This window comes from Carlito syrichta, unplaced genomic scaffold, assembly GCF_000164805.1.
Source record: "Carlito syrichta isolate Samal-C Ts95f unplaced genomic scaffold, Tarsius_syrichta-2.0.1 Scaffold312174, whole genome shotgun sequence".
Lineage (NCBI taxonomy): Eukaryota > Metazoa > Chordata > Mammalia > Primates > Tarsiidae > Carlito > Carlito syrichta.
The window spans coordinates 77,141-93,678 of NW_007256270.1; the positions used below are offsets into that span (position 1 = coordinate 77,141).

Genomic DNA, 16,538 nt, shown 5'->3' on the forward strand with positions numbered 1-16,538 from the left:
GATTCTCTGTCCTGCTTTTAGGCAAATAGAGGGAAGGCAGAAGGCTCTCTTGCATCCTAATTGTCTTTAGTTCAGCAATTCTTTATATATTGGGGAAAATATCCTGTTTTTTTCCCCCTGCATATATAATAGCTAAATATAATGTGAACCAAAAATCTAGAACAGAAAAAGGGTTTTAAGTAAAAACTAGGGACGTCTGAATAAAATATGTATCAATATTGGCTGATTAATTTTAACAAATATACTAAACTAATGTAAGATACTGTTCTATCTTTGTAGTTTTGCTGTAAATTTAAAACTTATAAAATTAAAGTTTATTAACTATAATAATGCTGTTTACATTCTTATACACATGTATCTTAAAGTGAGCTGCAGGAAAAATTCTTTTTAAAATTTTTATTTCTTTAATTGACAACAGTTTTATGTATTTTGGGGGTACAGGAAAATTCTTGAAAGTTGGGATCCAAAAAGTATGTGTATTTTAAACTTTATTGTGATTTGACCTTTATTGTGTAAAGCTGTTACAAAGTTAAACTTTGCTTTAAAATGTAGAAGGAACAGTACTTTTATATACTTATTTACTTTTTGCTTGCCATGCTTGCTAGGCATTTAAACATTAAAACATGGGTTCTGAAATTTTTGCATGGTTCCATAGAGTAATGTATCAAGATTCTTTTAGTTCCTTGATTCCATCTGAAGTCCTCTGTGGCATAAATTTGCATTTGATTCTGTGTATTTTATTATTTTTTCATAAATAAGACTTCTTTTTTGAGAATTTTTAGATTTACAGAAAAGTTGAGCCAAAAGTATAATTTTCACATACCTCCTCACCTTCTCCTAATTCTCTTTCCACTAATTATTCATATCTTACCTTAATTAATGTGGTATATTTGTTAGAATTGATGAGCCAGAATTGATACATTATTATTATTAACTAAAATTCATAGTTGACATTAGGGTACACTTTTGTGTTGTATAGTCTGTGAGTTTGGACAAATGTGTGACACTTGTCTACCATTACAGTACAGATGGTTCCACTGCTTTAAAAATTCCATATGTTCTACCTATTTATTTCTTCTCTTCTACCTACCCTGAACTCCTGGCAACCACTGAATTTTTTTTTTTTTTTGCAACCACTGATGTGGCATTTTGTTTTTTTGTTTTTGTTTGTTTGTTTTTGTCTTCTTAGTTAATACCTTTTCAGAATGGCATATAGTTGGAATAACACAGTGTGTACCCCTTTTTAAGATTAGCTTTTTTCACTTAGCAATATGCATTTAAGTTTTTGTCATGTCTTTTTTTTTTGTGACTTGATAGCTCTTTTACTGCTTCTTCTCACTGAATAATATTCCATTGCATGGACATACCCACAGTATATTTATCCAGTCACCTGTTGAGGAACATCTTGTCTGTTCCCAAGATTTGGCAATTAGGAATAAAGTTGCTATAAATATTAGTGTGTCGGTAATGTATGGAAGAAGGGGAAGTGTTTGTATTCCTAAGATTAGATCACATTTTTTTGTTAGTTTTCAGTGACTCTGGGCTGGGACCTTCACAAGTTCTTCTCAGTTTTGTTTTGTTTTGCTTTCCCTTGGGTAAGACAGGACGGCTAGAGGGTGCTAGAGTTCGGTATTTTTGCCTTCCACCAAGTCTGTTAGGTTCTGGCAAAATGGTTTTTCTTGAGGGCAGGCCTTGTTAAGAATAGAATGCTCTGAGCATATTTCATAGTGACTCCTTTTCTCTTCTACCAGGCAGAAGTAATAGGGAAATTTCCCCTGCTTTTTGCTGAGAACTTAGTAGGGTTCCTGGAGGAAAACTCACAAAAGTTTGAGGGTTCCCTAAGACTAGGTCTTCCCGCTCCCCACCTTTGAGGTAATTTTAACTTTCAAACTTGTGCAAACCAAGCCTCTAGCAATTCGTCAATTACAGTTTAGGGTTTCAGGACCACTTTGGTACAGGTTCCCAAGAAAGTTTCTGCTCCAATAAATTGTAATCCCTTATATCTGCCTATGTCTCCCCAATTTGGGGTAGTGGTTTGCCCTCTGACTTCAGTTTTCTGATAGATCTAAGAAGACCTGTTGATTTTCAGTTTGTTTCTACTTTTTTCAGTTTTGTTTCTACTTTTGGTTGTTGTGAGGATGAAGTGATAATTTACAAGGTCCTCGCATGCCAGATCAGAAATCAGACTTCTATATGTATTTTAAAGATACTCAGTTTTCTTCCTATTGGTTAATTTGAAGACATTAGTATTTGTTGATAATACTTCTTAAACATCATTAATCTGTTAACACTAGATTGTGTACTTTATGATATAATGAGTAAATTTATGATATAATGAGTAAATTTCAGGTTTGCTGTAATTTCTTTTCTGATGTTAAATCTGTCACTTTTGTTTTTTGATGAGGTTTTCCAGCACAATGTTTTCTCTGGCTTTTATAATGCTTTAATTAATGAGTAAGGTACAAATGATTTATCTTTCTACTCTGGCTTTAAGAGGAGGACCCATTGGGATATGTGCAGCAGGGAATAGCATCCTAATTGAATGCTATCTTTTATGATTCATGTTCTCATTCCCCATTTGTAAGAGATGTTTCGAGCTCTCATCAATGGATGAGAATCTGCGTTAGAAGATTTCATGAGGTAGTGTTTTTTGGTTATATTTGATGGCTATTTAAAGTGTTCTTTTTGTATGATGTAAAAGACCCTTTTACCATGGGGAGGAGAATGTATGCTCTTTCATGATTTGCTCATCTGAAGACCTAGGTCTGTTTGTCCTTATTATTTAATCTAGCACATGGTTATGAATGCCTACAATATGTCTGCCAGGTAGTGTCCTAGAGGTGACCAACTGGTTTAAAAACATAGCTCTTCCCCAAGAGGATTATTTCTGATCTAGGTTTTTAGCATATAACATACAGTAATGCTCAATAATCTTTTTGCATGAGTGATTTTGGGAATCTGGATCCTTCCTCCATCATTCTGTATTGTGGGATTTGACTTCTCTGTGCGTTTGTGTCTTCATTTGTGAAATGGGGATAGTAATATTTGACTTAACTTTTTTGCATCACAGATTTATATGAACCATTTATTTATTCAACATATGCATGGACTCTGTGTTTGGTATTCTGCTGAATATAAAGCATATAGCAATGAACTGAATGGGCGAAAAGACAGGCAAACAGACCTATATACAGATAATTTGTAATATTTTATGTACCTGCTCTAACAGAGATGTATGAACACTGTACTCTGGTATTAAGATATAATAACTGATTTTGTCTGAGGTGTGTGGGGAAGACTTCTTAGAAGAAATAACAGCATTGAAAAGAAGGAGGTAGGGACGATGGAGAAGACTTTGCAGGTAGAGGTGAAAACATTTTCAGAGGCATCTAAGTATAAAGGTCTTGGAAGGTTTAGGGAAGCACTGGGACTTGGAGTGTGATGGAGTGGATTGTGTCCTCTGAGGCTGAATGGTGGGCGGTAGAGTGGGATTTCAGATTGTGAAGGTAAGGTCTTTGGAGGATTTTTAAAAAGAAAACGAAATAACCAACTTACTTTATCAGTACGCTAAGTTAACTGCCCTGTAAAAATGCACTTGGGATCAAGAAACTAGAGCTGGATAGCAGGATTTTGTATTATTGAGGGTATAAATTAGGGCCGAGATAACAGATGCAGAGGAAGGGTGGATTGGAGAAACATTTTCTAGAGATTTGAGCAGTTCAGTGATTCTTTGGGGAAGAAGAAAGTGGAGACTCAAGGGTGGTCCTGTGAATATCAGCTTGACAATTGGGTAGATTATGACACCAATGAAAGGTTAGCCTTCATACAGGAAATAGGAAGTTTGTATGAAGGGGAGTTGATGAACTCATTTTCTAAATGTTGGGTTTGCAATGCTTGCAGGACATCTGGACAGGGATGCCTAGAATAGTACAGGCTAGCAGAACTGTCTGCTGTGTTGGAAATGTTGAGTCCTCTGTCCAGTATAGTAGTAGTCATTAGCCATATGTGGCAATTGAAATATGACTATTGCATTTTACATTTTATTTAATTTTATTAAAATTTGAATAGCCATGTGTGGCTAATGGCTACCATATTGAACAGTGCAGGTCTAGTAAGTATTGGTTGGAAATACTAGTCTGGAGCTAGGGCTAGAAGGAGGGTGATTGATTAGTATACCTGGGACTGGAAGGTTTCCAAGGATGCTGGACTTCCAATGCTAAAATTGACAAAATCCTAGGCAAAACCATGATTGTTGTTAACCCTAGCCAAGGGTGTTATCTGCTTGCAGTTATTAACTTTAGTTGTCATATTTCTGAAACAACTACGCCTATACTCAGTTGCCTCCTGGACTGGCTATGTTGTCATTTGCGGGTTGGAAAGAAAACTTCTTTTCTTGGCATTGAGGAGTTAGAAAATAGAAAATCAGCATGATTCTTGAAACACGTGCTCTGCCTGATATTCTCCTTGTTTTCTCCACCATCTTCCTTTTTCTTCCATTCTTTACTGTTATGTAGTGGTTTCCCACTTTAACTGCACATAAGAATCATCTGGGGTACTCACTTCTAAAAAAACAGTATGGATGCCCAAGCTCCACCCCACACTAGTCAAATCAGAATCTTGGGGTGGGGGGACATGGCATCTGTGCTATTTAAAAGCTCTGCAGTTGATTCTTTTCTTTTTGTTCGAGTTGGAGTCTCACTCTGTCGCCCAGACTGGCGTGCAGTGGCCGCTCCCGGCCACCGCAGCCTTGACCTGCTGGGCTCTGGCGATCTTTCCGCCTCAGCCTTCCATGTAGCTCGAACTACAGGCGCATGCTACGACGCCCGGCTGATTTTTTGATTTATTGTAGAGATGAGGTCTCGCTGCCCAGGCGGGTCTCGAACCCGCGGGCTCAGGCAATCCACTCACCTCAGCCTCCCAAAGGTGCGGGATTACAGGCTGAGCCACCGAGCCCGGCTCTGCAGTTGATTCTAATGTGCAGTCGGGATTGACAAGTATAACTCTCAGATGTGCTTTTACCTCTTTACTACCTTTCTTTGCTGTAACTGTTTGCGGTTGGTCTTTAGCCTCCTTTCCTCTCCCATTATTTGGTAGAGGATAGCAGTACCCTGGGTTTCAATAATTTTTCCAGTCTACCATCCCTCAGTCCATGGGAACAAAAGTAAGTTGAAGGCTGAAGGCATTAGGGAACAGCTTAATATGTTTTGTCATGCATACGAGACTTGATGTGTACTTTGCATTATCGGTAATAATAACCATGGCTAACATGTTTTAAACACTTACTATGCCCAGATGCTCTTATACATGTTAACTCATTTATTCTTAATAGTATAACTATGAGATATACAATTGTTATTTCTATTTTCCAGATGAGGAACCTGAGACTGGGAGAAATTAACTTTCCCAGGTCTTCTAGGCAGTATGTGCTCAGACTGGGATTAGGTTACTGTCCTATATTACCTTACAGTACAGTGAAATATACTAAACCTGTAAACCTGAGAGATTAATCTTTTCAAGCTCTGATGTCTTTCATATGGCAGATAGTTGGTCAGATTCATCTCTTCTTTTGCATTGGTTAATTCAGGATTTGGAGGATTTGTCTCATCAAATCAGTTGAATTATACACACACACTTCGAAAAATTTTTGAATTATACACACACACTTCGAAAAACAGGCTGTGAGCTGTTTTGAAACAATAAGAAGGCTTTCTCTGTGACTCCTTAACATTGCCACAAACAAAGTAGCTGAATAATATAGGTCACTGTGGTTTTTGTCAGTTTTGCTGAGGATGGTTACATTTCCACAGTGGTGTCTGTGTGTGTGTGTGTGTGTGTGTGTGTGTGTGTGTGTAAATGTTGTTTGGTTTTTTAACTTTAAAGAAATAAAAGCAAACATTTTGCTGTGCTCCCTCCCAGTTACTTCCTTCCTGTTACCAAATGGTAAATTCCTCCCATACTTTCTCTTTCCTTTCCTTGTACTTTGCTTTTTTTTTTAAGTTACACATAATCATAAGAAAGCATATTTTCTGTGATTTCCATTAAAGTATGATAGTGAAAGTTTCTTAATGTTTTTCACAAAGACAGTAATTGGGAGACTATGATGTTTCATCTAGGTTCTATTGGCAGTATAATGGAAGAATAGTATTGGTATTTTTAAAAAGTCTTCAAAATCATTATCTGATTTTTTAAATAGAAAAAGTTTTCTTTATGTCAATATAAGATCATGGTTTTATAAGCCTTTATTGTTTGTTTTGTATATCTATAAAGTAGGTCACTCATAATAGTGTTAAATCAATTTTAACTTTTCATCTTTATAGATACTTTTAAAGTCAAGTAACCTAAATGCAAGTCTCTCAATAAAATATTTATATATTTATTTTTTGAATATATTAGATATAGTAATACAGTTTGGGACCATGATCACAGACTACCCTATGATGTAGGTACATATTTTAAGAAGCTCTTACTTAGTTCTTGTTTCTTTCTGTTAAAAAAAAAAAAAAGAGAGCACATTTCATTGGTTTTTCAGATCTGAAGACAATGTAGTTTATACCCAGTGGTTGGGGTGTGTGTGATGGGGGCTGATGAGTAGCTGGTGTGCAGAGGGCTTCATTTTGTGGTCAATCAAATCTTTTCTGTTGAAAATGTAATTATTTTCAAAATAGTTCTATCTTTACATGTACATATGCATCTATTTCATGGACTAATTTTCAAGGATTCTTTTGGGATGTGGCTTCAATAAAATTGTTTGGTAATTATTAATTAGTCATGGTGTGCTAATAAAACTTCTAGACATTGATGGTGTAATTCTATAAATATGTGTCAATTTACATTGGATTTTAAGATTTCGGTACTTGCATCACAGTAGCTATTCTGAACCCTTTGGATCACTGTGGAAGGAAACAATGCTTGTACTTTTTTTTTTTTTTTTGAGTTGGAGTCTCACTCTGTCACCCAGACTGGAGTGCAGTGGCCGCTCCCAGCCACTGCAGCCTCGACCTGCTGGACTCCGGCGATCCTTCTGCCTCAGCCTTCCTAGTAGCTGGAACTACAGGCGCACGCTACCACGCCCGGCTCATTTTGATTTATTGTAGAGATGAGGTCTCGCCAAGTTGCCCAGGCGGGTCTCGAACCCGTGGGCTCAGGCAATCCACTCACCTCAGCTGCTTGTATTTTTTAACCATGTTAATTGTCTACTCTCTGGGCTGTTCTGTCCAAGTGGTTAGAATCATACATTGCTAGAATTAATTACCAGGTTATCTGGACATGCTTAAAGTCATTGGCTTCAGATATAGTATTTCTGTCTTCAGAATATTTACAGAAATAGGAAGCTCTGTTTATCTCTTCTTCTTTTAAAGAAAAACTGAGGTTTTTTAGTAGAAGAATCCCAGTTAAACTTTTTAAAGATGAAAGTTTTCAACCTGATAGATGGTTCACTGACTCTCTGGTGCCAGTCAGAGTGTTGCCTCTGGGGGTGACTAGCAGTTCTAAATGTTCTGCTCCATCATTGCTCTTAGGTCGTTCTCCTTCTTTTCGCTTGATAGGCTCTAAACTTTATATTTCTAATGTGAGGATGCCTAAAGATTGGGCTTTGACTAAAAGATGAATGCAGAGGTTTAGGTTATTTTATTTTTCGAGTAAAAAAGAATTTTAAGTGGAAACCTTTTCCCCTCTACATAGTTGTTAATATTTCCAAATGGTTTACAGATACTCTCCATTTACTGAAATGAGTCTGATTTCTGGTCATGGCTTGGTGATTGACAATCTTGTCCGAAAATAGTTGTTCTTAACTGAATGCTCATAGCATAAACCTTTTGCTCTGTAGGTGAAGCAGATGTGTGACATGAAGTTAAATGGGCAAACCTACTTTACTTTCTAGAGGCTGATTTTCTACATAAACCTCTGATTAAAGCACTGCAGACTAATGGTGCTGGTAGGAATGTCAGGGGACACCCACCTGAATCCTTTCACATGACCAAGTGCTGAGCATCGAAGAGAACTGAATTGTCACAGGTCTCCTGTGACATGTGACTCATGGGTCTTCCTAATGACTTGGAGGGGAACTGAAATTCAGCTTTGAGGGCTCCCATCTGCTATGACCGCTTTTTATTCCTTACTCTTACAAGCAAAAGTTTTTCTGCAGCCTCTTTTCTACTCTGTCTCAACCTAGTAAATAGACAGTGGGGGTTAGTTGGGTTCCCAGATTTTCCTACAATAAACTTTTGATAGTGTTGTAATGTTTATTTCTTCTTCTTCTTTTTTTTTTAATATAGCAATAGGCGAATATGAAGACCTTAGAGCAGAGAACCAGAAAACAAAGGAGAAGGTTTGTACTTTACCCTTTCCCCCCTTTCTTACATGTGTAAAAGCCCAGGCGGCATAGTGCATTGTTTAGCTACCAATTTCAGTTAAATGTGAATGAGCTTTTTTTTTTTTTCCTTTTTCTCTTGCATGTGTGGTTCAAGCTAATATCAACTCCAGGCTCCAGATGGTAAAGAATAGCAGGCATGCCACAGTAGGCAAGCTCTGGGAGATTAACCACATGGCTAAATGTGCAGCAAGGCACCAGGCCAAGCAACTCAAGTTCCCAAGAACTATACTTTTTTCTTAACAGTCAGATTTGGGATTCTGTTGATGGAATTGAAGTCCTGATACCTGTACTTTTGGGACCTAGACACATTAGACCTGGAGAGAACTCTTTGGGATTAGTTGTTGGTGTTTAGCCCAAACACCTCCATATAAACCTTCTGTATGTTTGCTTCCTCTGTCTCTATGAATTATGTACCAGAAATTGCAAAGCACCAGTGTAACGATGAGGAAGTCAAATGAATGTTTTCAGGGGCTCTGTCAGTTTTATTTTCTAATTGTTAAATAATTGAATTCTACTTACCCTTCTTTTTTGTCACTGAAAATGCCTGTTTAGGGTTTATGAATGTTTGCTAATTATGTACAAGGGGGACCCCCCAAAACCAGAACTTATTTATAAAAGATTGTGTATTTATTCTTAACATGTTTAATTTTTGGCACCATTTGATGCAATACACCTATTGAGTTGCTTTTTCCACTATTCAAAACAGTTTTTGAACTTGTCAGTTTTGACGCCTTCTAGTGCTTCTGCCGTTTTTTGTTTCACCTCTTTCACATTGGCAAAACATTTCCCTTTGAGGACTTTTTTCGTCCAGGGAAAGCAAAACAACAGCAAGTCACTTGGGGTCTGATTGGGTGAATACGGAGGGTGGAGCATGGGGATCATGCTGTTTTTGGTCAAAAAACTGCTGAGCACTCAGAGTGGTATGGGCAGGTGAATTGTCATGGTGGAACAACCAGCCACCTGTTTGCCACAACTCGGGATGTTTCTTCTGTAAATCAGGATGCAGCCTTCTCAAAACTTCAGATAAAAACCTTGGTTTGACCCAGAGTAACAAATTCTGAGTGTACTACTAAGGGCTCACCCTCCAAAAGATAATTCCATTTTTTTTGAGGGGGGGAGTCCCATCTCGTATACATATGTATGTTTTTTTGTTTGTGTGTTTTGGCATTTAAAAAAAAAATAAATTTAGGGAGGAGACAAAGGTAAGGGCAGGCTAAGGTCAGAAAAGTGGAGGGACTGAATAGAAAATGAAAAATGGAAGAGGAAGCAGAGCTGTTCATTTTTGTTTTTAGATACAAACAAAATGTACTTTAAAAGATTACTTTGATAGATCAAATATTTAAAAACATAATGTCCTTAGTGGAAAATTAATAAAATAAGTCCTTAGTGGTTATTAAAGAAGGTGGTCAACATTCCCATAAATTGTGAAACCTCATCTTTAAAATCTCAGAGCAAGAGCTGAAATAAAAATTGGCAGCAAGCTAAATATTTGTAAAACTTGTGGCATATTTGGTATTATATATTGGACTCTTAAGAATCATATTTAACTTTTTCACTCATATTAGTTTGCTACCTATATAGCTGTAGGGTTGGTGATATTAGTGGTAAGTACTCTCGTTCAAAGAAGATTATAATGGACTTTTAGATTGTTTTTCACCTAGTTTTAAGGCTCCTTTGCTCTTTTGTAAATAAATCTTTGGCGTTCTGTGAAATCTTACATTTCCTTTCTTCCCTTCATTGGACAATTCAGGAAATGGTAGGTAAGGGTGAGGAAAATATCCATTGTGGAAGGTGGCTGGTGCTTGCATCTGTGATATGGTAAGAAGGTCACAGAAAACAGAAGACTTCTAATTCTGAGGCCATAACCACACCAAATCATAGATGTCATGAGGATATAAACAGGTGAGGATGTTGTGCTTATATCCCGGGTCCCTGATGCCCCATAATTTCAAAGTGAATCTAATGAATGGTGCTTAGTCCAGACAACTTGAGCCTCTTTCCCTAAGATACTCAGCTATCCTCCAGCCCTGGGAGGACAAAGAAGCTGAAAATTTATCAGCTATTGATTCTTTTTCATATCTGCTCCTGTACAAGAGAAGAACAAAGCAAGTTGGAGGGATTAGTTCAGGAGAACGCTTTGACTTAATCTAGAAGCAGGAGACGGAAAAGCAAGCAGGTGTCTTCCATATGATAGAGAAAGAAGGATATAGAAAAAAATGAATAACATAAGAGGAAGAAAATTAAATTTTTTGTTTGTTTTTTCTTTAATTCTTGCTTACTTGTAGACCTAGCAGTGCCCTAAAAATACATAGTGTATAAACATCTATAGACATCTATTGTTGGTGGTGACAATGGTTGTTTAACTAAGAGCCACTTTCTGCAGTGAGGTTTTAAGCGAACCATCTGTTATGCAAGTGGAATTATAGGTAAAATGCATTTGGTAAAGAAGGATTATAAATTACCACAGCCCATTAACTGTTTACATGTTTCTCTACATTGAATATGGCCTAATACTTTTGTAACATCTGTAGGCATTATTGACCTGCTTCTGTTCTAATTCTTTAAAAACAACTATTAACAGAAATGGAAAGAAAAGAAATGAAAGCAATACAGAATGCTGTGTGGTTGGGTAAAACAAAATAGAGTGGTTTTAAGTTCACTGCACTCTGTTTATCTTCTGTTAAAAGACTAGCTTGCTTATTACTGCAGGTTTTTCCCCAAAAAGGGGGGCTGTATTACAAAGGAGGGAGGTATATAATAAAAGCCTTTTATAGAGCATAGAATGAGTAAAAGCAGCTTTAGTTCTGGAGGTAGTAAATGGAGAACACCATTTTCTCTGGAAAAACACTTTCTTTTGCCTGACTGGGTGAGCTTTGTCCGGTCGACATCAGCAAATACACATGGCCATCCTTCCCTCATGTCCCCAAACCAGAGTGCAGTTAAATCAGTGAGGGATAGCCATCTAACATGAGACTCATTTTGCTACAGCTAATTTGGTATGGGAAAATTTTTCATGAATGAGGGGAGCAAAAAAATAAATTGTAAGGTATTTCTTGCTTTCACATGTCCACATTCAGTCTAATTATCTTTGTTGCTAGGCCACTAGCCTTATCAATGGGAAAAGACAGTGAATGTGTTTCCTTTACATAGGATCTTTTTCTGTTTCATTTGGAGTTTCCTCTGTTGAGACAGGTGGGTGGACAGGGTACTCTTGAGGGAAGGCGGTTGTTTAAGAGGCTGTGTGTTAATTAAGAAACTACTATGGGATATCAATGTTTCTTACCTTCCTTGTCTAATGCTCCCAATAGTCCTGTGTCTTCACTTCACAGAGAAGAGAACAGGACCTCAGAACCTGAGTGAGTTTCCTGAGGTGACAAAGATAATTAGTGGTGGTGTCTAGATCTATAGGTCTTCTGACTATGGTGTTCTCTTAGAAGCAGACAAATTTACGGGAGCTTGTTGACGCTTTTCCCACAAATGTCCTAATTTTGTTCTAATTATTTATTGCTAGTGCATAACTTTTCCCCAGCAGATTGTATCAGACTCAATATTTTTCTGGGTCATATGTCTTCACTATCTATTGGTTTATGTTGAAAAACTGAAAGTTAAATATCAAATCTGAGACATTGCATTCCAATAATAAGACCAAGAAATTTTGGAGGGAGCGGGCCAATGTTTTGATAGATCTTTTCTTTGGCAGTTCTCCCTTTTTAGGAAAAATGGAATGTTGGCCATTTTGTAGTTTTTATCAATGAGGATGAGTCAAAATCTAATTGTTTATAAGAAAAACATTTTTGAAGGGAAAACTTTTTGTCGAATGCCTTCTTAATACAAGTATATAAAGAAAAATATGTAGAGGTCCTACACTTGAGTAAAAACTACCTTAATGAGGGCCACAAATAAGCTGACAAGTAACCATGATCACTGATATTGCTGCTCTGAGTGCCTAGAGCTTGGCCATGCAATGGGCAAAGAATAAAAATATATGGTTCGTACTCTTTTCCATGTGACAGACTTTCATTATCTTTTAATGCTTGACTTAAATGTCACTTTAAAAAAAAAAAAGTCTTCTCTTTCTCACAAGCAGTATTTGTTGCTTTTTTAAATAATAAAATGAATGCATATATCTAATGCACTTACCACATTTATCAACCAGCACTTTTTATTTTCAAAATATTAAATAGAGCAAAAGTAAGTGGTGTGAGTTGGATTAAAATGTAAAAAACTTAAGATTTTTGTGTGGGTTTTTAAACATCGGTATAAGCAGGAATTATGGAACGAGTGCTACTTGCTATTTTCCATTATTTTTTGCCCATTTTCTGAATGGAATTATCAACAGTATGTGAAAAAGTAAGAGAGCCTTTTTATTGATGTGAACAACTCTTCACATTTATAATTTTGGGGTATGGAAAAATAGATGACTGTATTTTGGAATCAACCAAATAAACTGTTTTACTTTGCTTGTGTAACAGTCACCATATTCAAATGTTAGTCATGCTTCTACAATTGAAGGGCATTCTCTTATGACTCACTCAGGATCTTTGTCATAATCATTTGGGGTTTTTTCCTATATGGGGGACAAGCCTCATTGAATGGAAGCCTCCATTTGAATGGAATGGCTTTCACATTTCTCAGGGTGGTAGGGGTGTGTGTAGAGTGTGCATGAAAAGAAGGAAATCTGTATAATAGAAGAATGTCCCCTTTTAAATAGTCAGTCTTTACGTTTAATATTATGTTCTGAGATCGAGTTTTGAAATGCATAAATGTTTAAGTGGCTGATTAGAAGTCGTTTGGGTGAGCTACTGTAACAGTGCATCAGGCAGTTCTGTCAGCTTGCCAGGAACAATGAATGAAAAGAGAATGAGGCAGACACTTTCCAAGACTTATGTTTCAAGAAGCAAGATATGTGATACTGTTTGCATCTTGGCTCAGTTGTCTATTGTTAAAATTTCTTCCTCTTGTGTAATAATATTCAGAGGTGAAGGTCTCAAAGTATTTTATTTTTAAAAAATTAATAAAAAAGCCACTTTAAAGAGCAAGATATGCATCCATTATGCTAACTGTTCATGCATAATACATCCACATACATGCAGTTTTCTTTGAGACAGAGTGGCAAGTGGTTGTGCCAGAGAAAAAGTAATTACTTAGCAGTTTGAAAGTGAAAATGAGTCTCTTATTAACAGCAATCTATCCAGAAACAAAGAGCAAGGATCTCTGTTCTGATGACATGTGTTTCCATCTAACACACAATACCTAGAATTTGGAGAATGCTGCAAGACAGCTTTAGGGGGCAGCTACTACTTATTTATTGCCTGTGAAAATTGGAGGGAAAAACTTTGAATTGGAAGAAAGAAGAACACCAAAAGAGAAAGCGAGTGAAAGGAATTCCATCCTAGTGGGAATGATTTTGTGTATTGTATTCTTTAAGGGTAAGTGTGTAGAAATCCAGAAAGCACTGTTGAGTTTTTGCCAAACTTACATAGGTGGAACAATAGAATTGTCAATTATTATTAAAAATGATTTGATGGTCCTCTCACTGTATCACCAAGGATGCTAATGCTATGCATGCTAATGCTATGCATGTTTAAATCTTGAAATATTGTGACAACATAAAAGAAATGAACTTTGGGGAAAATGCTGTGGGGTTAAACCTCTTCAGACTTAGTGTTGTTATAGTCTCAACTATATGCTCCTACAGAGCAGTGTTTCTCTCATTATATCAAGTGTCCTTATAAATTGTTTATTTCATTATTGATCTTTCTTGGTAAGTCATAAGTTTTGTGAGAACACATGGTCTATTATGCTCCTGTATTCCTCCCAGCATTTAACACTGTGCCTGGCATATGTGGGTCCTTTATAAATCTGTTAAGTTCTCAGAGGAAGGAAATAGAGACATTCAATGATTATAGTAAACACTTGCTTAGAAGTCTCATTCAATCAACTCTAAGGTACTTGCCTATGTGTAGATTGTTTCCTCTCTTTGTGTTGTATGTATGCAGTGCATGTATGCACTGCTTGGACCTCAAACTGTCCTTTTTGTAGGCTAGCAATTTTTTGTTGCATGTGTGCACCAAGGAGATAAAAATGAACGTTTATATTAGTGGAGGTTAGCTATAATTCAGAAAATTGAGGTTTTTCTTGCATAAAATATACACACAACAAAATATAAAGATGTCTTGGTATCTGTATCAGTTACCTATACTTCTGCTGAGCCCTTTTAAGGAGACACTTTAGTGTTGACTGTAAGTTGGATGAATACCAGGGAGAAAGAACTGAGCTGCCGTTTGGGTGTGTGTGTGTGTGGGGGGGGGTTGGTACAGGGAAGATACCAATTCATACTGGAAAGACTTTTTTCTTCAAATCATTCTGCCAATGCTCAGAAATCCTGGTTTAGTTTCAGAAGCCAGGTATCTGCCTGGATGAGGCTCAAGGAAGAGTTCTGGAAAATAGCCAGGACTTCTAATATTAAGGGATTTCAAAACCAGCAAGGCCAACCTCCGGTCAATTCACCACTTCATAAAGAGCCAAAATAGAGCTACTCTAGAGTAGATGTAACGTTATCCAGCTTGCTTACACAAGCCAGCACTTGTGCTGCTGGGTTCTACACCAGGCTTGAGCTACAGAGAATCGTAATTAAGTGGTGTGGGCCCAAGAACATCTGTTGCTATTGCAAAGTCTTCATGAGCAATTCTCACACAAAAAGAAGCAGTTTTTACAAATGGTGCAGCTGCATGAGCAGGATAGAGGAAGGGGTGGGATGGGTGAAGGGCTTTTGTGTGGTGTAAAGATGAGGCATTCTTCTGAAAAGTCCCATAATCCTTGCTAACTTCTCCCTGTTGGTAGAATGAGGGAAAGGATGCAGGTTGCTTTTTTGGGTTCACCTAAGATGATGAAATAAGTGTGTGCTTTGATTTCTGCTTTCAGTAAATGGGTATGTCCTCCATTTTTTTGTGCAGTTCTGGTTTGGAATAAGTAAGCTGCATTTGCAGCATGTGTAGATTCTCCCCACCCCCAACACATACCCCTTTCAGCATAACAGATGGTAAATTCTGTGCCTGCCAGTTCTAGCATAATGTAGTTGCAGAAAATAGAAAGCAAAGCAACATGAAGACCCCTGATAGAACACAGCTGGGATGGGAGACAGCTTGTGAATCCACTGATGATAACTATAGGGTTAGTGTGAACACATATAGCTGGATCATAGAATGGGATTACCTGTCTGTTGTAATAAAACTGATATTAAGACCCCTTTTTTTTTTTTTTGAGTCAGGGTCTCATCATCTTGGCTGGAGTGCAGAGGCACAATCATGGCTCATCACATCCTCGGCCTCCTGGCTCAGAGTGATCCTTCCAAGTCTTTGGTAGCTGGAACAGGTGTGCGTCACCATGCCCAGCTAATTTTTTTGGATTTTTGTTGTTGTTGTTAAGACAAGATCTCTCTGTGTTATCTACCTGGACATTAAAAGCAGAGAGCTGGACATAAAGTCTTAGTTCAGGGTGCCTGGTACAAGCCTACCTAAAATTCTCATGTGTTGCTAATGACCAGTAAATGGTAGCCACATTGGTTGGTTTGTGTGTGATGTCAAATGGTGACCTTTTTCAGATCTGATGAGATATAGTGTCATTCCTGTTTAATACTCTTATCATGCAATCTCAGTAAAAACTCTGGCTATTTGATTGAAGTAAGAATTGCATAAACCTGTAATTCCTTCAGGTGGAATTTTGAGAGCTACATAGAGGGACCCAAGTGACATTAAATCAGGAGCAACACTCTCAAGCACCAGTTCTTAGATGAAGACAGTTTTTCACTGAGCATCTCACTTTTCAGAAATGTCGGATTAATAAACATGAAATTAATTTGAAAATAAAATACCAGTTATGTTTCATTTGGCAATCATAACTCAGGAGTTTGAGTCTAGTCAGCAACTAGATTTCTTTTTGTGCTTTATGCTATACTGGAAGTGGGTTGGGCAGACTGGCAGGGGTAGTGGGGAAATCCAAAACAAACAGAAGCCAATGTTAAACATAAAAGGAACATTCCTGAAACAGCTGGCCAGCAGTCTCCAAGAATTAAGTGTTGTCCTATCTGGTACAGTCCACTTGGGTTGGGAAGGGCCTAAGAAAAGCCTACAATGAGAATCCAGAACTCTAATGTTTATAATTTTAT

The 16,538-nt window shown here is 37.3% G+C and overlaps 1 protein-coding gene across 5 annotated transcripts in view; it reads left to right on the plus strand.

Annotated features, from left to right (window-relative positions):
- The window catches only part of SHTN1 (shootin 1), a 106,835-nt gene that overhangs the window by 15,185 nt on the left and 75,112 nt on the right, over nucleotides 1–16,538 (plus strand). For 4 of the 5 annotated variants that reach the window (XM_008069669.1, XM_008069671.1, XM_008069670.1 and 1 more), the window contains exon 2: nucleotides 8,274–8,326. The exons of the other annotated variant lie outside the window; for it this stretch is intronic. In XM_008069669.1, coding sequence (XP_008067860.1) covers nucleotides 8,274–8,326 — 53 coding nt within the window. The remainder of the gene's footprint in view (nucleotides 1–8,273; nucleotides 8,327–16,538) is intronic. 5 annotated transcript variants of the gene reach the window in all.